We start from the raw sequence: 23525 nt of genomic DNA on the forward strand, positions 1-23525 counted from the left end.
TAAATCCAAAGTGCTGGAGTACAAAGCCAAAACAACATCAAACAATTGTCACTCTCCCAATACTTTTGGAGCTCACTGTAATTATATATATTAATACAAATAAATAAGCAACAGAAAAAAATATATACAGTACCGGTCAAAAGTTTGGACACACCTACTCATTCAAGGGTTTTTCTTTATTTTTTACTATTTTCTACATTGAAGAATAATAGTGAAGACATATGCACATATGGAATCATGTAGTAACCAAAAAAGTGTTAAACAAATCTAAATATATTTGAGATTCTTCAAAGTAGCCATCCTTTGCCTTGATGACAGCTTTGCACACTCTTGGCATTCTCTCAACCAGCTTCACCTAGAATGCTTTTCAGTCTTCAAGGACTTTTCCTCCACTCTGCGGTCTAACTCATCCCAAACAATCTCAATTGGGTTGAGGTCGGGTGATTGTGGAGGTCAGGTCATCTGATGCAGCACTCCATCACTCTCCTTCTTGGTCAAATAGCTCTTACACAGCCTGGAGGTGTGTTAGGTCATTGTCCTGTTGAAAAACAAATGATAGTCCCACTAAGAGCAAACCAGACGGGATGGCGTATCGTTGCAGAATGCTGTGGTAGCCATGCTGGTTAAGGGTGCCTTGAACTCTAAATAAATCACTGACAGTGTCACCAGCAAAGCACCCCCGCACCATCACAACTCCTCCTCCATGCTTCACGGTAGGAACCACACATGCGGAGATCATGCGGTCACCTACTTTGCGTCTCACAAAGACACGGTAGTTGGAACCCAAAATTTTGACTCATCAGGCCAAAGGACAGATTTCCACCAGTCTAATGTCCATTGCATGTTTCTTGGCCCAAATTAGTTTCGTTTTTAGATTTCATATGTGTTTTTTCATAGTTTTGATGTCTTCACTATAATTCTACAATGTAGAAAATAGTACAAATAAATAAAACCCCTGTAATGTCCACATTTTTAACTGGTACTGTATATATTTACAACTATCATGCTGTTAACATGAAACTTAAAAGTTAAGAAAATATATATATATTTCTAAAACTTAAGTGTTTTAGCAATATACTATACATTCAGTTTGTCACATAAAATATTTGAAACATTTTGATATCTGAAATCTGCAAAGTTCCATATTGGAAAACAGAGCATGATTATAATATATATATATATATATATATATATTAATATATATATATATTAATATATATATATATATTAATATATATATATATTAATATATATATATATATATTAATATATATATTAATATATTAATATATATATATATATATATATATATTAATATATATATATATATATATTAATATTATAATCATGCTGTTTTCCAATATGGAACTTTGCAGATATATTAATATATATATATATATATATATATATATATATATATATATATATATATATATATATATATTAATATATATATATATATATATATATATATATATATATATATATATTAATATATATATATATATATTAATATATATATATATATTAATATATATATATATATATATTAATATATATATATATATATATTAATATATATATATTAATATATATATATAATATATAATATATAATTCCTCCAGATAAATTGTTAACTTAGCACAAGTGCAGTTCCTTCAACTTCTACAGCGTTCTGTTTTTTGACCAATTGAGCGTGAAAGAAACAAAGGAAATGGCTCGGTCACTTGACTGTTGACTGTCATATACTATTCTTGAGGTAGTGTGGGTGTAAGGAAGACCAAAGTACAAGGGCTGGGGTGAGAACCCACAGAGCTGATTCTAGCAGAGCAAAGTCAGGACCAGTGTTAGTACCAGACCCAGACAAGCCAAGCGGGGAGAGGCCAGGCCTGTGGCCCCACTGTCTAGCTGTAACTTGTATTGCACCAGGGTCCTGTGGTAGCCTCTCTCCTCAGACACACAGCTGTATGTTCCCTGCTGCTCAGGGCCCATGCTCTCTATTAGCAGGAGACACTGGTGCTCTGACCCTGTGGAGATGCACGGTGTTGCTGTGGTGTTGCCATGGTGCCTCCAGCTGTACTCCGCATGGCTGGACAAGGTTGGGCAACTGAGGAAGTACTTTGAAGATAGAGGAATTCTGATTTCATCTGCAGCGCCAACTGGTGACCTTGGAAAGTAAACTAAGAGCAAAACATTGCTTTAAGACTTCCATTGCTAACCATTGTGGATGGTTTCCATCCTTTACTTTAGTACATGGTCATAATACATGGTTTTGTATTTATACAAGGGTGACTAACACACTACACACCTTTACTTGCAGTAACTCCTCTGGATATGTTGCTGCATACCTGATGGTTCCCGTTCTCCACATCCTGAATTGTCTTACTGTAAAAAGACAAGCACATATGAGTTAAGGAGTCTCAACAAGCAACTCAACCAGAAAATAGTGAATGTCTCTTTTCTCACAGAGGTTCCTCATTCCGGTCTATGGTATAGTAGGGTATCTACCTTGTGGTGGGCAGAGTGATAGTTATTTAAAACTGCAGAGCTGAACTGAAACCACAGTGCATAGAGCGTTTGACTACAGGAAAGGAAGTGTAGTATACTTTTAACAGCAGGTGGGGATCAGAGTGAGAACTAACATTTCCCACTGACACACACTGCAGACAGACTTGTATGTTACGTTTAATGTAATGAAGTATATTGTGTTTGTTTTCATACCTCATCTGACATCACATTTGTTTGAACTATATTTTGTTTGTTTTCGTGGCCTCATCTGACACCACATTAGTTTGAACAAGGGCCATGTGTGTTATCATCATTCTGGAAAAACTGTTTCTGGCCATGTTGAGCTGAACTGATGGAAAATAAGGTTCACAGGCTCACAGGAAAACACAGAGAGGAAAGCAATATGTCAGCAACCATTAATGAGAAATCTATTTTCAAATCACCATTAAATATCTATACAGCAGATGCTATAATCTGAAAGCAGGCTGTGCTTGGTCTCACTTTGTAGCTGCGGTGCAGTGACTGCCGTCCCAGCCGCAGTAGGGGTCTCTGGCCAGGACACAGTCTTCACACTGGGCTCCATACTGCTCACAGCTGCCCAGGTCAATCTGAACCAGCTCTCTGCTGGAGGCCAGATACAGCTTCCCCTTGAACACAACACCACAAAAACATTAGTACTCAAAAGGGTTCTACCTAGAACCTAAAAGGGTTCTACAAAGAACCTAAAAGGGTTCTTCCGTTGTCCCCATTTTTGGTTCCAGGTAGAACCCTTTTGAGTTCCATGTAAAACCCTTTACAGAGTTCTACATGGAACCCAAAAGAGTTCTACCTGGAACCAAAAAGGGTACATTGTAGGAAATACTGGAACAATGACTTGACTGCAAAAGAAAGTTAGTGGCTTACAATTAGAACAACACTTCTTCTACAATATTATTATAGAGATATAAATATAGTTATGGTTGAATTTGTCCCTGTCTTTTTATATTTTTTATTTCACCTTTATTTAACCAGGTAGGCAAGTTGAGAACATGTTCCCATTTGCAATTGTGACCAGGCCAAGATAAAGCATAGCAATTCGACACATACAACAACACAGAGTTACACATGGAATAAACTAAACATAGTCAATAATACAGTAGAAAAAAAGAAAACAAAAAGTCTATATAGAGTGAGTGCAAATGAGGTAAGATAAGGGGGTTAAGGCAATAAATAGGCCATGGTGGCGAAGTAATTACAATATAGCAATAAAACACTGGAATGGTAGATGTGCAGAAGATTAATGGGCAAGTAGAGATACTGGGGTGCAAAGGAGCAAGATAAATAAATACAGTATGGGGATGAGGTAGATAGATGGGCTGTTTACAGATGGGCTATGTACAGGTGCGCAGGTGAGCAGTGAGCTGAGGTAAGGCGGGGCTTTACCTAGCAGAGACTTGTAGATAACCTGTAGCCAGTGGGTTTGGTGACGAGTATGAAATGAGTGCCAACGAACAAGAGCGTACAGGTCACAGTGGTGGGTAATGTATGGTGCTTTGGTGACAAAACGGATGGCACTGTGATAGACTGCATCCAATTTGTTGAGTAGAGTGTTGGAGGCTATTTTATAGATGACATCGCCAAAGTCGAGGATAGGATGGTCAGTTTTACGAGGGTATGTTTGGCAGCATGAGTGAAGGATGCTTTGTCGCAATATAGGAAGCCATTTCTAGATTTAATTTTGGATTGGAGATGCTTAATGTGAGTCTGGAAGGAGAGTTTACAGTCTAGCCAGACACCTAGGTATTTGTAGTTGTCCACGTATTCTAAGTCGGAGCCATCCAGAGTAGTGATGCTGGACGGACGGGCAGGTGCGGGCAGTGATCGATTGAATAGCATGCATTAGTTTTACTTGCATTTAAGAGCAGTTGGAGGCCACGAAAGGAGAGTTGTATGGCATTGAAGCTTGTCTGGAGGATAGTTAACACAGTGTCCAAAGAGGGGCCAGAAGTATACAGAATGGAGTCGTCTGCGTAGAGGTGGATCAGAGAATCACCAGCAGCAAGAGCGACATCATTGATGTATATAGAGAAGAGAGTCGGCCCGAGAATTGAACCCTGTAGCACCCCCATAGAGACTACCGGAGGTCCGAACAACAGGCCCTCCGATTTGACACACTGAACTCTATCAGAGATGTAGTTGGTAAACCAGGCGAGGCAATCATTTGAGAAACCAAGGCTGTCGAGTATGCCAATAAGAATGTGGTGATTGACAGAGTCGAAAGCCTTGGCCAGGTCGATGAAGGTTAAGATGTCATTTAGGACCTTGAGCGTGGCTGACGTGCACCCATGACCAACTCTGAAACCAGATTGCATAGAGGAGAAGGTACGGTGGGATTCGAAATGGTCGGTAATCTATTTGTCAACTTGCCTTTCGAAGACCTTAGAAAGACAGGGTAGGCTAGATATAGGTCTGTAGCAGTTTGGATCTAGTGTCACCCCCTTTGAAGAGGGGGATGACCGCGGCAGCTTTCTTTGGGAATCTCAGACGTTATGAAAGAGAGGTTGAACAGACTAGTAATAGGGGTTGCAACAATTTCGGCAGATCATTTTAGAAAGAGAGGGTCCAGATTGTCTAGCCCGGCTGATTTGTAGGGGTCCAGATTTTGCAGCTCTGTCAGAACATCAGCTATCTGGATTTGAGTGAAGGAGTAATGGTGGGGGATTTGGTGGGTTGCTGTGGAGGGTGCCGGGCAGTTGACTGAGGTAGGGGTAGCCAGGTGGAAAGCATGACCAGCCATAGAGAAATGCTTATTGAAATTCTCAGTTATAGTGGATTTATCTCTGGTAACAGCGTTTCCTAGCCTCAGAGCAGTGGGCAGCTGGGAGGAGGTGCTCTTATTCTCCATGAACTTTACAGTGTCCCAGAACTTTTTCGAGTTTGTACTACAGGATGCAAATTTCTGTTTGAAAAAGCTAGCCTAAGCTTGTGTATATTTGTTCCTAACTTCCCTGAAAAGTTGCATATCACGGGGGCTATTCGATGCTAATGCAGAACGCCACAAGATATTTTTGTGCTGGTCAAGGGCAGACGGGTCTGGAGTGAACCAAGGACTATCTATTCCTAGTTCTACATTTTGTGAATGGGGCATGCTTATTTAAGATGGTGAGGAAGGCACTTTTAAAGAATAACCAGGCATCATCTACTGACGGGATGAGGTCAATGTCATTCCAGGATACCCCAGCCAGGTTGTTTAGAAAGGCCTGCTCACAGAAGTGTTTTAGGGAGTGTTTGACAGTGATGAGGGGTGGTCGTTTGGTCACAGACCCATTACGGATGCAGGCAATGAGGCAGTGATTGCTGAGATCTTGTTTGAAAACTGCAGAGGTGTATGTGGAGGGCGAGTTAGTTAGGATGATATCTATGAGGATGCCCATGTTTACGGATTTGGGGTTGTACCTGGTAAGTTCATTGATCATTTGTGTGAGATTGAGGGCATCAAGCTTAGATTGTAGGATGGCCGGGGTGTTAAGCATGTCCCAGTTTAGGTCACCTAGTAGCACGAGCTCAGAAGATAGATGGGGGACAATCAATTCACATATGGTGTCGAGGGCACAGCTGGTGACAGAGGGTTGTCTATAGCAAGCGGGAACATTGAAAGACTTGTTTCTGGAAAGGTGAATTTTTAGAAGTAGAAGCTTGAACTGTTTGGGTACAGGCTTGGATAGTAATAGAGAACTATGCAGGCTATCTTTGCTGTAGATTGCAACACCGCCCCCTTTGGCATTCTATCTCGGCGGAAAATGTTACGAGTTAGGGTTGGGGATTTCAGGGTTTTTGGTGGTTTTCCTAAGCCAGGATTCAGACACGGCTAAGACATCCGGGTTGGCAGAGTGTGCTAAAGCAGTGAGTAAAACAAACTTAGGGAGTAGGCTTCTAATGTTAACATGCATGAAACCAGTTACAGAAGTCAACAAATGAGAGTACCTGGGGAGTGGGAGTGGAGCTAGGCACTGCAGGACCTGGATTAATGTCTACATCACCAGAGGAACAGAGGAGAAGTAGGAGAAGTGTACGGCTAAAAGCTACACGAACTGGCCGTCTAGCACGTTCGGAACAGAGAGTAAAAGGAGCAGGTTTCTGGGCACGATAGCATAGATTCAAGGCATAGTGTACAGACAAAGGTAAGGTAGGATGTGAGTACATTGGAGGTAAACCTAGGCAATGAGTAATGATGAGAGTGATATAGTCTCTAGAGACGTTTAAACCAGGTGATGTCATCGCATATGTAGAAGGTGGAACAACATGGTTGGTTAAGGTATATTGAGCAGAGCTAGAGGCTCTACAGTGAAATAAGACAGTAATCACTAACCAGGACAGTAATGGACGAGGCAATTTGATATTAGAGAAAGGCATGCGTAGCCAAGTGAACATATGGGTCCAGTGAGTGGTTGGGCTGACTGGGGACACGGCGATTCAGACAGTTATCAGGCCGATGCTAACAAGCTAACAGTTAGTAGGTCGGGGCTAAACACGCTAGCAGTTAGCAGACCAGGGCTAGCAAGCAAGCAGTTAGCAGACCGGGGCAAGCAAGCAAGCAGTTAGCACACCGGGCTAGCAAGCTAGCAGTTAGCAGACCGGGGCAAGCAAGCTAGCAGTTAGCAGACTGGGGCTAGCAAGTTAGCAGAAAGGCCTTTGGGGGACCTTTGGGGGACGTCGCTATGGATGTAAGTCTGTTTTTGCATCTTTGTGCGGTGACGTCGATAGACCAGTCGCGGATTAGTAGGGTTCCAAGTAGCTCTAGGTAGCTAGCAGGCCGCGGTTAGCAGAATGGGCCTTCAGCGGACGTCGCACCTTAGAGGCCTGTTGGAATCCTCGGGCAGATTATGTCGGTATTCTAGAAGTAGAGGATCGGCGGGGTTCCGCCGATCGGCAGTAGAAGGGGTCCGGATATTGTAGCCCAGGAGTGGGCTTCGGTGGTAGCACAGGAGCCCTAGCCGGGCTAGCTTCACGCTAATTGTTGCTTGCTCCAGGATGGAAACACTAGCCAGGAGTAGTCACCCGGGATTGCGGTTAGCTATCTAGGTGAAAATGTTCCGAGTTTGCGGTAGGAATCCGGGGATATGAAGAGAAAAAAAAGAAAGAAAAAAAATAGGTCCGTTATGCTCCCGAGCTAAAGGTTAGCTGATGACCGCTAGCAATGGTTTGCTGACTGATAGCTGGTAACTAGTTAGCTGGCTAGCTTCAGTTGAGGGATTCCAGATCTGAAGTAAATAGAAATACTTTTGAGAAAAAAAGCAGATCCACGCCACATTGGGTGAGGCGGGTTGCAGGAGAGTATTTAAAAGTTGAGGTTTAGGAAAATATTTTTAAAAGATATGCGAAGAAAAAGATGTAAAAAGATATATACAAGGGACACAACAGGACAAAGACGTCTGACTGCTACGGCATCTTGGATTGCTGTCTAGTGTCCCTCCCATCCCGTTCAGACCTCTGGGGCGTATTGTGTTCGGATTTTGGAAACCACCTTCCAATGTGGGCGCATTGGAGATGGATATAATGTTAGAAACAGCCTACAACATTCTGTGTATTTGAATAAGGCATGTGATTTCAAACCTGTGGCCAATACTTATTATCCAACTAAATCCACAATGCCATCAAATGATACGCAGATGGAATGCATTTTAAGGACAGCAACATCTACAGTTCAAACATCAAATGTTCAGCCGTGATCAAGTAACTGATACACATGTTAAAACATGGTTTGAAAAGGATCTCTTTGACTCTGTCTATTCCACTCCATGTCTCATTACTACATTGCTACCATTGTTGGATCTCAACGGGGAGGTTTCGGTGTGGGCTGTGTTCTATGACTCACCGTGGAGGAGTGCAACATCATACTGAGGATGTGTGCGCTGTAGTTAAAAGGTTGTAACTCAGCGATGACGAAGACTTGACCATCCCTCTCCAGAACCTTATGAATCCCTCCATTCTCTAGTGTACACACACACACACACACACACACACACACACACACACACACACACACACACACACACACACACACACACACACACACACACACACACACACACACACACACACACACACACACACACACACACACACACACACACACACACACACACACACACAGCCAGTGTCAAACAGCAGTCATTCATCATTGAGGATATGAGTGAGAGTCAAACATTACAAAAATAAGTGTGTAAGGAATGTCAACACAGTCATTTAAGCATAACACACACACAATAGTTAATGTTTCATCATAATGTTGAGACATCCTCTAGTCATATTACACCACTCACAGTACAGATGCAGATGCATGCTGGGCCATATTTATGAGTATCTATGACTATTGCTACAGTAATGCATCCGATACTGTACTTCAATTACATTCATCAGTCTCATGTCCGGGTTGTACGTCTCTGACACACCCTACAAACTGTTTTGCAAGCATTCATCTCAAGTTAGGGTTGATTGCATAAGTCTATGTGCCATGAAGGGAAATGAACTGTGGCTTGGCAAAGACTCCCAGCACAGTGTGATAAGAGTATACTTCCCCTCAGCTATCTTTTTTAAACTTCAAAATAAACTGTTGACAGGCTTTTACTACACCTTACAGCGTGAAAATAAAGTGTCACTTTACACCTTGTAGTACCATTTTTGGTCAATAGTATTTCAACCTTCTGAAAACCTCTGTCTCTTGAAACTGGGGTGAGTATAAGATGGAAACGTTCTCATCTCATCCACATTCCTATAAATATACTGCACATATACACAATATAGCTCCTTATCATCATTTGCTGCAGGGTCATAAGGGGTCTATGTTAAAGGTCTCCAAACATAAGGTTTCCTGTCATTCCTTTCAGACTGATCGTTTATGATTCATCGTCTAGAGATCAAAACTTCTCACCTAAAGACAGAAACAGGACATTCCCTTTGCCTTGGACTCTGTCCACGCAGATGTGGTGGTAATACTGGTGAGTGACCAGGAGAGGCCCACTGGTGACCCCCTCCTTCATCTCTGAAACCTTGTCCGCCATCTTCAGGACTTCCATGGGGAGTTTAGTACTGTCTTTAACACACTACAAGAGGATGGACACGTATGTATACTTCAACATACGAAGACATACACAGAATACAGTCCAATATTGTAGACATACAGAGTAAAGGAGTAGCGCTGACTAGAAAGTAATATTGTTGAGTATATTGTTTAGCATACCTCCCCAGGTCGTGGGCTTGGAACGGACCCCGTGTGCCCAGTGAAGTTGGAGGTTTTAAAGATGTGGTCAATATCTTCTATGGTGTAGACACATACAGCACTCATACCCCTAGGGATAGACACAGAGCTCAGCAAGTTTCGCCTATCCACTGCAACTTCATGTCATAAACTGTACTACGAGTCCCTGCTACCAGCTCCTGTTGTGTTGTTATTGTGTATGTTACTAAGGTCCATTCTGAACTATCTACAGTATGTCGTCCTACCAGCCATTCCTGAAGAGTGCATAGACCCTGGTATCCTGCCACCTCTCTGCCAGAACAGTGTTCACGTCCACAAGCTGGGTGAAGTACAGCCTGCTGTCATGGTCTCCACAGAAGAGCCTGGCACTCAGCTTGGAGGTCCACCTGAACTGCAGATAAGACTTGGGCCCTCCAAGATCAGCCTGGAACACACATGCAACCACAGACATGCTAAGATAATCACAGTGGGCAGTGCACACACCACTCAAGGAGACCCCGATGGAAGTAGTCTTAATTAAGGGCTTAAATGGGCAGAAATGGAGTGGTACCACATATGAAAGATCTACAAATATTTTCTGAACTGCAACACTGGTGATTACATACAGTGCAAGCAAGCATGATTCATGTTCTACAGTATGTAGTGCTTACCAGTGGAGGCTGCTGGGAAACCATGTGTATGATATATTTAATAGCATTCCACTGATTCCACTGCAGTTATTACCACAAGCCCGTCCTCCCCAATTAAGGTGCCACCAACCTCCTGTGGTGCTTACCATGCAGACTTGAGCAACCCAGGGAACCCAGAGATCACAGCCCAAACACGGGCCTCGGTTCTTCTCTATGTAGAAAGCATATAGTCTGTCCTGCAGACGATCCTCTCTCTGCCCGCTAGCCACCAAACTCACATATCTCTGTTCTAAGGAAAAGAACAGGAGAAATAATGACAGTCCATGGACAGTCTGATCAGATATACAGTACTACGCAAAACAATGTCAGGACATGTCTTGTTCTCTCGCCCTGTTCCATACCTGTTCCACTGTTTTCTGTCCATAGCTTCTTCTTCCCGAACCTGTTGATCCCCACGGAACGCTCTGTGCCTGAGTGAGTGGTGTAGAACTGCTCTACCTCAGGAGAACCTGGAGACACAGCACATTAGCTCAATAACCACTCATGAACATAAGGTCATATTATAGGGTAATGTTTTCCATTTAGACATTTTCCTCACCAATGAGGAGTGACGGCTCTCTTTCATTTATGTGTTGTTTAATGTCTTGGATGTCCTTGGATGGAGTGCAGATAAACGGGTCTTCTGATGGGTTCTACAGTGGAAACGTTTTGTGTTAACATGCCAATGGCAAAATGGTACCATGAAAAGTAATGTATACTTATATAATGAAAACTATGTCCCATACCATGTAACAGCACAATGTGTGTTGTTGTCCATTGGTTCCACACAGGAACAGTTGGTTTGGATCTTTAGTCTTGCATAAAACAGTGATGTTATAGTGACAGTCCTGAAGGACAAAACAGAACTGGTTGTATACAAAATATTCTATGTGTAACTTTAGTAATGAACTGTACTATAAAACCAACATCCTCTCATCTTTACATGATACTCACTGGTGATGTGGGATCATTACTTCTACAACCCTCTCCAAACACAGGACCCTGCAAAGGCAATCATTAAAAACATTGTACAGGTACAGATGTAGAATCTTCATTTGAGCCAGTTTAATAGAGCAGGAAAATACTCATGCAGCAACAGGACATGTGAATTATTATGTGGATAATAATTAATGGACATTCTTTGTAGGCGTTGATACATTTTTCTTTAGTGTAAATCAAGTGACATTTTAAAGTGGAAATTACAAACTTTAAAAGCCTTTTTAAACCTTGAATATACAACAAGTTTGCATTTCCTGCTGTGCAGCAACGACATAGTGATAAAAGTAAGATCCTACATCTGTACATGTAGAGTACTATTAGGTTCTAATTATCAGAGTAAGAACTCGACGGACACTACGAAAGCTTAAACCAACTTCATTCTTCCCAAAGGATCGAACAGCTGAATCGACAAAGACAAGGTTACAATAGTGGTAGCATATGTACCCAACTTTGGGTTGAGTCTCTTCCTTCTCGCTAAACATTGCATCTTTATTGCTAGGCAGGAAACTAAGTAATATTGGCAATAAACGGTTCCTTTTCCCATAACGTGACCTGACCTTGATCCCCTTATCCATCATGTCACTCTCCCCTTATCAGTACTGCCACATGAGACTGTTTTCCCTGCAATCAGCCCCTCCCAAGCTTAATTACACCCACCATAACATTTCCTCCTACAGACATCTCCTGGTGTAAACTCTGGGCTATGGCACCCGTCATGTCTCTATTAGGACTAATGATTAATAATAGTTAAAGCTCAGAAATCCAAACCCATCAGTACAATGTTCAATACATCCATTTCAACGTAATCTAGTCTACAGCATGTAAGAGGGGAAGGACTGTTTAGCTAAATATTTACTGTAAAAATATCAATAACCTTCCCTCTGTTATTCCCATCAATCACATTACAACAACTGTATTGGACAATCCTACTTCGAGCACAACCTGAATAGAGCTAAATTAATACAAAGCAAAACAATACAATACACAAGTAAGGTTTGCAGTAAGGGTATGTAACTCAGTCATACTACCATTGTAGAGGTCATAGAACTGTGGAAGTTTGTCTGGAACAGGTTTATGCTGCCTGTAGCATATACTATGTTGTCATGAGGGCCATGCAAGAGCTCTATACGGCTGTTATTCCCAGACAGGTGGATTCTTAGGAAGCTCACATCTGAGGACACAGAGATATAAATCATTAAGAAAACATATGACTGGACTTGTGTTCATGCAAAAATGTGCTCATTGAGATTACACTCTGGAACTTCTGGAACTAGGATAACTTCTTGGAAACCATGATTGATCCCATTAATAAGGGATCATAGCTTTCACCTGGTCAGTCTATGTCATGGGAAGAGCAGGTGATTCTAACGTTTTGTACACACAGTGTATTAAGAGTTAAATAAAAGAAGGTACCCAGTGATCAAATTTGAATAGGGTTAATATTTCATGTTGTGCCAGATGAGTTTATCCTTCTAACTTTACCGTAGCAGAGCATATTTCCATAATGTGGGTATAGGCTAGAGGTCGACCGATTATGATTTTTCAACGCCGATACCGATTATTGTAATAATGACAATTACAACAATACTGAATGAACACTTAATATAATACATCAATCAAATCAATATAGCCTCAAATAAATAATGAAATATGTTCAATTTGGTTTAAATAATGCAAAAACAAAGTGTTGGAGAAGAAAGTAAAAGTGCAATATGTGCCATGTAGAAAAATGCACGTTTAAGTTGCTTGCTCAGAACATGAGAACATATGAAAGCTGGTGGTTCCTTTTCACATGAGTCGTCAATATTCCCAGGTAAGAAGTTTTAGGTTGAGGTTATTATAGTAATTATAGGACTATTTCGCTAACTAGCTAGCCATTTCACTTCGGTTACACCAGCCTAATCTCGGGAGTTGATAGGCTTGAAGTCATAAACAGCGCAATGCTTGAAGCATTGCGAAGAACTGCTGACAAACGCACGAAAGTGCTGTTTGATGAATGCTTACGAGCCTGCTGCTGCCTACCACCGCTCAGTCAGACTGCTCTATCAAATATCAAATCATAGACTTAATTATAACTTTATAACACACAGAAATATGAGCCTTAGGTCATTAATATGGTAAAATCCAGAAACTACAATTTAAAAAACAAAACGTTTATTCTTTCAGGGAAATACGAAACCGTTCCGTATTTTATCTAACGGGTGGCATCCATAAGTCTAAATATTCCTGTTACATTGCACAACCTTCAATGTTATGTCATAATTACGCAAAATTCTGGCAAATTAGTTCGCAACGAGCCCGGCGGCCCAAACTGTTGCATATACTCTGACTCTGCGTGCAATGAACGTAGGCTTGTATGAGTATAAATAGTTTGTGTTCCTTACCAGATTTGGCTAATGACAAAGGTGTGAAATATGGTTTGTGTTCTTGTACTTTTGGAGAAGCACAAAAAGGAACCTACTCTCTTTAATTTCTCTCGGAACGGTGCTACGCCATAATGTGGACAGCCAGAGCCCGGCACGGTATACCTCAATCCAGGTATAGCATGCATCATTGTACATCTCATCATCACGAAATGATGAAAGGTGAATCGAGAAGATTGAAATACTGTTTGTTTTTAATTAAACTGCCATTATCGTCAGCATGCTAGGTGAGGTAATGCCAAAGCAACCTATTGGATTCAACAACACTTCCGGTAGCTACTCACGCCAACTCTAGGCATTGCATTGTTATTACATATCTTTCATTGTATTCATAGGAATGTCCCTGTTTTGATGTGTAATGTTGTTATTATTGTTGCAATAATTTTTTTTATGGAATCCAATGTCCTGCTATTGCATTAGCGAGCCTAGCATGCTGACGAAAACTGCAGTTTAATTCAAAACAAGCAGAATATAAATATTCTTGATTCGGGATATTTATGAGTACAACAACATATTCCATCCCTGGATTGAGGTATGTTTCCACATTCCGGCCAAGCACCACAGAGTTTCTAAACCCAGATACGCAACATTGTGAGACTTCTGGGAATGCTTGCGAAACAGACCAGACCGGGGTTTGGGGTTTGAGAAGTAAATGAGAGAAGTGAAATGTCTTTAAGTAGTTTAATATGTTATAATTCCAACCTTCTGAAAGTGACAAAATTACACATTTTTAATTTCCGTTTAAAACAACTTCATATTGAAGGAGTGCCTTTGATTTGATGGCCTGCACATGACCTTTAGACCCAATGATGTGTTTCTACGCATGAGCTTAGCTAGCCAACGTCGCCTACAAGTGTGATCGGGGGTTTCTATTTGAGAAGCAGTTCCTGCCTATCTTCAGAAAGTACTGTCACAGATAGAACAATGAGACAGATATTTCACTGGATGTATAAATGTGAAGCATCCGCTTGAGGAAGCCCAGTTGCCTGCAGTGTGGGAAGATGGAACGAGATGAATTTTGGCACAGAGTGGACAAAGTTTTGTATTTTATTTATTTGACCTTTATTTAACTAGGCAAGTCAGTTAAGAACAAATTCTTATTTACAAAATAGCCTACACCGGCCAAACCTGGACGACACTGGGCCAATTGTGCACTGCCCTATGGGACTCCCAATCATGGCTGGTTGTGATACAGCCTGGAATCGAACCAAGGTGTCTTTAGTGACGCCTCAAGCATTGAGATGTAGTGCCTTAGACTGCTGCGCCACTCGGGAGCCCAAATTATACTTTACTCTTTGCCAAAGTTGAAAAAATGCGTTGTTTTTAAAAGGAGTGCAAAGGCAAATTGAGTTACACTTCACAGAGTAGGCGTTCCATAATGGAAATACGTACATGCACGCAAGAACACGCCGATAGGATCTCGCTAGTTCGTGCTTTGCTCTGCTCACCTCCATGCTTGTTCTGCCCACTATGACTCATTTGTTCCCATTTGAAACAACGGTCTGTGGTCTATCTTGGTACTATACTGTCTTTGCAACCTGATCTCAGAGCATTTCGTATTATTCTGTACGTAAATCCGAGACACTCCATTTAGTATATGTTACATTTCGTATGGCATGTATTAATTTCCGTATGATACATTACAAATTGCAATTGTACAATACGTTACAAACTGCAATTCGTCCAAAATGTTACGAATTTGCAAAATGTACAACTTCTTACGAATTTATAAATGTATGATATGTTACAAATTCCAATTTGTAGTGGCTAATGTTAGCTAGGGAAGGCTAGGTAGCTAAGCTAATGTTTGCTAGCTGGCTTACGTTAGCTAGGCTAGGGGTTAAGGGTAGGTTTATTAGTTAGGTTAGCTAGCTAAAGTTGCTAAAGTTGCTAAAACGCTAAAGTTGTATGTGATGAGATTAGAAGATGCAACCTTTGGGTTGCTAGACATTCGTGTGTATACATCCATCCACCCACCCACATTTTGTTTCTGCCTTGAGTAACCTTCCGTTTTATGCAGTGGAGGGTCGTCATTCAGGGCAGGTGGGGCAGAGTATTATTTATTCATATTAAATCATTGAGTCAATAAAGCCTCCATACAAACATGGTCTCTTTTCTGCTTTCTTGAGTAAGGCAGCTCCAAAATGCAGGTGTTTCAGCCCATTACCAACGCTCCGTTAAATACGGAACGTTGGTAATGGTCTCTAATTGTGCCGTGATTGGCTGTGTTTTGCCACTCATGGGGACACTAGGTCACTGCCAAATCTAAGGATAGAGCTCTAAAATACAAGCCCCTTGGGTACTGCAATAGAGTTACATTAGAAGTGCCCAGGTTCAAGGTTATTGGCCACAGATACAATTACATCATATTACTTTATATATACATGAACTTTGAATGGACTGATCATGTCAACATCATACTTTCAAAATCTTAGCTAGCAGTCATCATCATGAATCAAATTGACAACCTACTAGTAAATCCTTTTTAATCCTTGTCATATGAAGAGAAATAATGGAGAGAAATTATAGATAAAATGTATCGGTGCTCATCGGCCATTGGACATATTTTTACATTTTTTATTTCCCCTTTATTTAACCAGGTAGGCAAGTTGAGAACAAGTTCTCATTTACAATTGTGACCTGGCCAAGATAAAGCAAAGCAGTTCAACACATACAACGACACAGAGTTACACATGGAGTAAAACAAACATAGAGTCAATAATACAGTAGAAACAAGTCTATATATGATGTGAGCAAATGAGGTGAGATAAGGGAGGTAAAGGCAAAAAAAGGCCATGGTGGCAAAGTAAATACAATATAGCAAGTAAAACACTGGAATGGTAGATTTGCAGTGGAAGAATGTGCAAAGTAGAAATAAAAATAATGGGGTGCAAAGGAGCAAAATAAATAAATAAAATAAAATAAATACAGTAGGGAAAGAGGTAGTTGTTTGGGCTAAATTATAGGTGGGCTATGTACAGGTGCAGTAATCTGTGAGCTGCTCTGACAGCTGGTGCTTAAAGCTAGTGAGGGAGATAAGTGTTTCCAGTTTCAGAGATTTTTGTAGTTCGTTCCAGTCATTGGTAGCAGAGAACTGGAAGGAGAGGCGGCCAAAGAAAGAATTGGTTTTGGGGGTGAACAGAGAGGTATACCTGCTGGAGCGTGTGCTACAGGTGCGTAATGCTATGGTGACCATCGAGCTGAGATAAGGGGGGACTTTACCTAGCAGGGTCTTGTAGATGACATGGAGCTAGTGGGTTTGGCAACGAGTATGAAGCGAGGGCCAGCCAACGAGAGCGTACAGGTCACAATGGTGGGTGGTATATGGGGCTTTGGTGACAAAACGGATGGCACTGTGATAGATTGCATCCAATTTGTTGAGTAGGGTATTGGAGGTTATTTTGTAAATTACAATGTCGAAGTCGAGGATTGGTAGGATGGTCAGTTTTACAAGGGTATGTTTGGCAGCATGAGTGAAGGATGCTTTGTTGCAAAATAGGAAACCAATTCTAGATTTAACTTTGGATTGGAGATGTTTGATGTGGGTCTGGAAGGAGAGTTTACAGTCTAGAGCCGTCCAGAGTAGTGATGTTGGACAGGCGGACAGGTACAGGCAATGATCGGTTGAAGAGCATGCATTTAGTTTTACTTGTATTTAAGAGCAATTGGAGGCCACGGAAGGCGAGTTGTATGGCATTGAAGCTTGCCTGGAGGGTTGTTAACACAGTATCCAAAGAAGGACCAGAAGTATACAGAACGGTGTCGTCTGCGTAGAGGTGGATCAGAGACTCACCAGCAGCAAGAGCGACATCATTGATGTGGGCGGCAGGGTAGCCTAGTGGTTAGAGCGTTGGTCTAGTAACTAGTAACCAGAAGGTTGCAAGTTTAAACCTCCGCACTGACAAGGTACAAATCTGTCATTCTGTCCCTGAGCAGGCAGTTAACCCACTGTTCCTAGGCCGTCATTGAAAATAAGAATTTGTTCTTAACTGACTTACCTAGTTAAATAAAGGTAAAATAAATTAAATGTACACAGAGAAGAGAGTCGGTCCAAATATTGAACCCTGTGGCACCCCCATAGAGGTCCGGACAGCAGACCCTCCGATTTGGCACACTGAACTCTATCAGAGAAGTAGTTGGTGAACCAGGCGAGGCAATCATTTGAGAAACCAAGGCTGTCGAGTCTGCCGATGAGGATGTGGTGATTGACAGAGCCGAAAGCCTTGGCCAGATCAATGAATATGGCTGCACAGTATTGTTTCTTATCGATGGCGGTTAAGATATCGTTTAGGACCTTGAGCGGGGCTGAGGTGCACCCATGGCCAGCATTACATATATATTACATTACACAAGAAGTTGGAAATCGCAAAGTCAACACTGAGTGGTTTGTAAGGAATCAGTGGCTAACTGCAAGCATTGCAAAGCAATCACTGGATGTATGGATGTGTGGTCCCAATGTGTGGATGTATGGTTCCAATTCTCAGTTTAAGGTTCTTTTTTCAACATGATTTCTGGAGCGCTCAAAACAACTGTTAACTCAAAACTGGGAAATCTGACTTCAGTGAGTTCAAGACAACTGGGAAAAAACAAGCTCCGACTGGGAAAATAAGTTTTGAGTATCTATATGAGTATAAGTATCTATATCCATAGTAAAACGAGTACTATATCGACATAACCTGAAAGGCCGCTCAGCAAGGAAGAAGCCACTGCTCCAAAACTGCCATAAAAAAAGCCAGACTCTGGTTTGCAACTGCAAATGGGGACAAAGATCGTACTTTTTGGAGAAATGCCCTCTGGTCTGATGAAACAAAGATAAAACTGTTTGGCCATAATGACCACCGTTATGTTTGAAGGAAAAAGGCGGAGGCTTGCAAGCCGAAGAACACCCTCCCAACAGTGAAGCACGGGGGTGGCAGTATCATGTTGTGGGAGTGCTTTGCTGCAGGAGTGACTGGTGCACTTCACAAAATAGATGGCATCACGAGGGAGGAAAATAATGTGGATATATTGAAGCAACATCTCAAGACATCAGTCAGGAAGTTAAAGCTTGGTCACAAATGGGTCTTCCAAATGTATAATGACCCCAAGTATACTTCCAAAGTTGTGGCAATATAGCTTAAGGACAACAAAGTCAAGGTATTGGAGTGGCCATCACAAAGCCCTGACATCAATCCCATAGAAAATTTGTGGGCAGAACTGAAAAAGTGTGTGCGAGCAAGGAGGCCTATCAACCTGACTCAGTTACACCAGCTCTGTCAGGAGGAATGGGCCAAAGATTAACCCAAATTATTGTGGGAAGCTTGTGGAAGGCTACACGGAACATTTGGCCCAAGTTAAAGAATTTAAAGTCAATGCTACCAAATACTAATTGAGTGTATGTACACTTCTGATCCACTGGGAATGTGATGAAAGAAATAAAAGCTGAAATAAATCATTCTCTCTGCTATTATTCTGACATTTCACATTCTTAAAATAAAGTGGGGATCCGAACTGACCTAAGACAGGGAATTTTTACTATGATTAAATGTCAGAAATTGTGAAAAACTGAGTTTAAATGTATTTGGCTATGGTGTATGTAAACTTCCGACTTCAACTGAATTTATACTGCAGCTACAAAACTAATACTAAGTGTATGTTGTGTAGTAAGCTGTTAGTAGCACATGTGCCTCACACTAATAACTTGGTCTATTTTCACCTCTTAATTTTGCCTACTGTTCTGATTTGGTGGTGCACTTGTAGCCTATAAACGGTTTCTGAGAAATGTAATTATTGAATGTTGTAAGAGCTTTCATTGTCTGCTAATATACACCCTTTATTTATCATACGGCTCTGACTTGGTGTACAGGGAGAACACTTTAAGAATGGCACATATTCTGAATTCTGTCGCTGTACATTTCAAAAGTGCTGAAAAAATAGTTATATTGACTACGTCCATCCTAGCTCGCTCATTAATCGAAATTCCCAATGCTTTATGTCATTGTTTGTAAATCTTAATTGTCAGTAAAAATCACATTTGTTTAAGCAAGTCAGCCATATCAGCTAGGTTTTTTTAAAGGCAGTAAATGAGGCAGTAAATCAGTAAATTAGAAACTGTTTCGCTGCCAGACAAGGTTTCGCTGATAGCCAGGTGTAGCAGTGGGAAGGTGTTTGGACTGCTGTTGGGACTCTGCTGTTGGGACAGCTTTATGTAGGCCCTAACAGTTTGTGGGCACCATTTGTCACCGTTATAGTGCAATCATGTATTGTTTAGTGTTGTGTTGTGTTGTGTAGTGGCATTGCTGGCACCCAATCTTTTTTGTTTTTTGCCCTACCAAGTTATACATACTAAAATCCAGTGGTGGTAAAAGTAAAGATACCTTAATAGAAAATGACTGCAGTAAGAGTGAAAGTCATCCAGTAAAATACTACTTGAGTTAAAGTCTGAAAGTATTTGGTTTTAAATATACAGTACCAGTCAAAGGTTTGGACACACCTACTCATTCAAGGGTTTTTCTTTATTTTTTATATTTTCTCCATTGTAGAATAATAGTGAATAATAGTGAAGGGTGGCTACTTTGAAGAATCTCAAATCTCAAATATATTTAGATTTGTTTAACACCTTTTTTTGGTTACTACATGATTCCAAGTGTATTTCATATGAAACAAACAAATCTAAATATATTTGAGATTCTTCAAAGTAGCCTTCCTTTGCATACTCTTGGCATTCTCTCAACCAGCTTCATGAGGAATGATTTTCCAACAGTTTTGAAGGAGTTCCCACATATGCTGAGCACTTGCTGGCTGCTTTTCCTTCACTCTGCAGATGGGATGGTGTATCGCTGCAGAAGGCTGTGGTAGCCATGCTGGTCAAGTATGCCTTGAATTCTAAATTAATCACAGACAGTGTCACCAGTAAAGCACCCCCACACCATCACACCTCCTCCTCCATGCTTCACGGTGGGAACCACACATGCGGAGATCATCCGTCTCACAAAGACACGGCGGTTGGAACCAAAAATCTCAAATGTGGACTCAACAGACAGATTTCCACCGCTCAAATATTAATTGTTCACGTTTCTTGGCTCAAGTAAGTCTCTTCTTCTTATTGGTGTCTTTTAATAGTGGTTTCTTTGCAGCAATTTGACCATGAAGGCCTGATTCACGCAGTCTCCTCTGAACAGTTGATGTTGAGATGTGTCTGTTACTTGAACTCTGTGAAGCATTTATATGGGCTGCAATCTGAGGTGCAGTTAACTCTAACCTATTCTCTGCAGCAGAGATAACTCTGGGTCTTCATTTCCTGTGGCGGTCCTCATGAGAGACAGTTTCATCATAGCGCTTGATGCTTTTTTCAACTGCACTTGAAGTAACTTCAAAAGTTCTTGAAATTTTCCGTATTGACTGACCTTCATGTCTTAATGTAATGATGGACTGTCGTTTTTCTTTGCTTATTTGAGCTGTTCTTGCCATAATATGGACATCTTCTCTATACCAACCCTATCTTGTCACAACACATCGGATTGGCTGAAACACATTATGGAAAGAAATTCCGCAATTTTTTAACAAGGCCACCTGTTAATTGAAATGCATTCCAGGTGAAGTTGGTTGAGAGAATGCCAAGAGACTGCAAAGCTGTCATCAAGGCAAAGGGTGGCTACTTGGAAGAATGTCAAATCTCAAATATATTTTGATTTGTTTAACCATTTTTGGTTACTACATGATTCCTTATGTGCTATTTCATAGTTTTGATGTCTTCACTATTATTCTAAAATGTAGAAAATAGTGAAAATAAAGAAAAACCCTGGACTGAATAGGTGTATCCAAACATTTGACTGGTACTGTACTTACGTATCAAAAGTAACTGTAGTTGCTCAAATATACTCAACTATCAAAAGGAAAAGGAAAAGTTTGAATAATAAAAAAAATCTTTATAATAAGCAAATCAGACGGCACAATTCTTTACATTTATTTTTATTTACAGATAGCCAGGGTCACTAAACCAACACTCAGACATTGTTTACGAAGCAATTGTGTTTAGTGAGTCCGCCAGATCAGAGGCAGTAGGGATGACCAGGGATGTTCTCTTGATAAGTGTGTGAATTTGACTAAGCAGTCAAAATGTAACGAGTACTTTTGGGTGTCAGGGAAAATGTATAGAGTAAAAAGTACTACGATTTCTTTAGGAATGCTGTGAAGAAAATTTGGTAAAAAATATAAATAGTAAAGGAAAGTACACATTCCCCAAAAAACGATTTTATTCTTAAAGTACTTTAGGCCACTGCTAAAATCGCCACTGGTCTTGTGTAAACATACCAAACATATATAACGTACTAATTTGAATGTCTGGGATTTACTTTTAATATGTTACGTCTGGTCTATGATAATAGGTTGGTCTTTGATAGCACAGTTCAAAAATCATGAGAGAAAGAGTAGTCAAAGAGAGTCGGGTCCTTTTGGCTATTGTGGACTCAATACACTTTACCTCCAGATATTTTAGTATTGAATATAAATCGACTCCTAATAGGCCTAATCTTTCAACAATTGTACTATTGATTTATAATGAAAAGCTTAACTTACCTTTGTCTGTCAATGTCACTCTAGGTTTGTGGGAAACGTCCGAAGCTTTCACCGGAAAAAATAGTCCTAAAAAGACTGCAAAGAGCGCGAGCAGACTCATGCTTTTCTGAGTCTTGGTTCTCGGCAATTAATTACTTGAAAGTGTAGTAGCGTTATTTTAGCATATAACACGAGGGTGAGGTCTATACAGTCTGGTCTTCCATTTAGTCTTGTCTTCAATCTTCAATCAAGTACAGTAGCCTAAAAGTAGCTTAATTGTTCGGTTGTGAGACAGACTCCACTCAGTAATATTTTTGGATAGACCACGCACTTGATTTGTCTCTTCCGTCACGCAAAGCATGTATGTAGTCTAAATTCAGAGAAGGCGAGACTAGTCTAGACAGCCTCTCTCTTCCGACCCAGCCAGCTGGTCTGCGCATGCTCTGAGGGTGCGGCTGGGGATGCCGTCTGGGCCTGCAGCCTTGCGAGGGTTAACACGTTTAAATGTTTTACTCACCTCGGCTGCAGTGAAGGAGAGACGGCATGTTTTCGTGGCAGGCCGTGTCAGTGGCACTGTATTGTCCTCAAAGCGGGCAAAAAAGTTATTTAGTCTGCCTGGGAGCAAGACATCCTGGTCCGTGACTGGGCTGGATTTCTTCTTGTAGTCCGTGATTGACTGTAGACCCTGCCACATACCTCTTGTGTCTGAGCCGTTGAATTGAGATTCTACTTTGTCTCTATAGTGACGCTTAGCTTGTTTGATAGCCTTACGGAGGGAATAGCTGCACTGTTTGTATTCGGTCATGTTACCAGTCACCTTGCCCTGATTAAAAGCAGTGGTTCAATTTCACGCGAATGCTGCCATCAATCCACGGTTTCTGGTTAGGGAATGTTTTAATCGTTGCTATGGGAACGACATCTTCAACACACGTTCTCATGAACTCGCACACCGAATCAGCGTATTCGTCAATGTTGTTGTCTGACGCAATACGAAACATGTCCCAGTCCACGTGATGGAAGCAGTCTTGGAGTGTGGAATCAGCTTGGTCGGACCAGCGTTGGACAGACCTCAGCGTGGGAGCTTCTTGTTTTAGTTTCTGTCTGTAGGCAGAGATCAGCAAAATGGAATCGTGGTCAGCTTTTCCGAAAGGAGGG

The 23525-nt window shown here is 41.1% G+C and overlaps 1 protein-coding gene across 4 annotated transcripts; it reads right to left on the reverse strand.

The window, feature by feature from the left end:
- Positions 1-1622: 1622 nt before the first annotated feature.
- Positions 1623-23463, reverse strand: LOC135548374 (semaphorin-7A-like). 4 transcript variants are annotated; one of them, XM_064977921.1, is made up of 14 exons: positions 22888-23463; positions 12441-12583; positions 11368-11415; positions 11160-11261; positions 10973-11066; positions 10776-10883; positions 10521-10663; positions 9991-10169; positions 9728-9836; positions 9419-9590; positions 8363-8478; positions 3010-3155; positions 2309-2385; positions 1623-2180 (listed from the first exon to the last, which is right to left on the reverse strand). In XM_064977921.1, exons 1-14 carry the CDS (start codon positions 22913-22915, stop codon positions 1822-1824), a joined length of 1824 nt encoding a protein of 607 aa, XP_064833993.1. In that variant the 5' UTR covers positions 22916-23463; the 3' UTR covers positions 1623-1821. The 4 variants fall into 4 exon arrangements, 2 of the variants coding, with proteins under 2 accessions (XP_064833993.1, XP_064833983.1); XM_064977911.1 differs by lacking the exon at positions 22888-23463 and adding an exon at positions 22392-22822; XR_010456815.1 differs by lacking the exons at positions 1623-2180; positions 22888-23463 and adding exons at positions 2722-2857; positions 22392-22827.
- Between the last annotated feature and the right edge of the window lie 62 nt (positions 23464-23525).

The sequence above is a fragment of the Oncorhynchus masou genome, chromosome 1 (genome assembly GCF_036934945.1).
Source record: "Oncorhynchus masou masou isolate Uvic2021 chromosome 1, UVic_Omas_1.1, whole genome shotgun sequence".
NCBI lineage: Eukaryota > Metazoa > Chordata > Actinopteri > Salmoniformes > Salmonidae > Oncorhynchus > Oncorhynchus masou.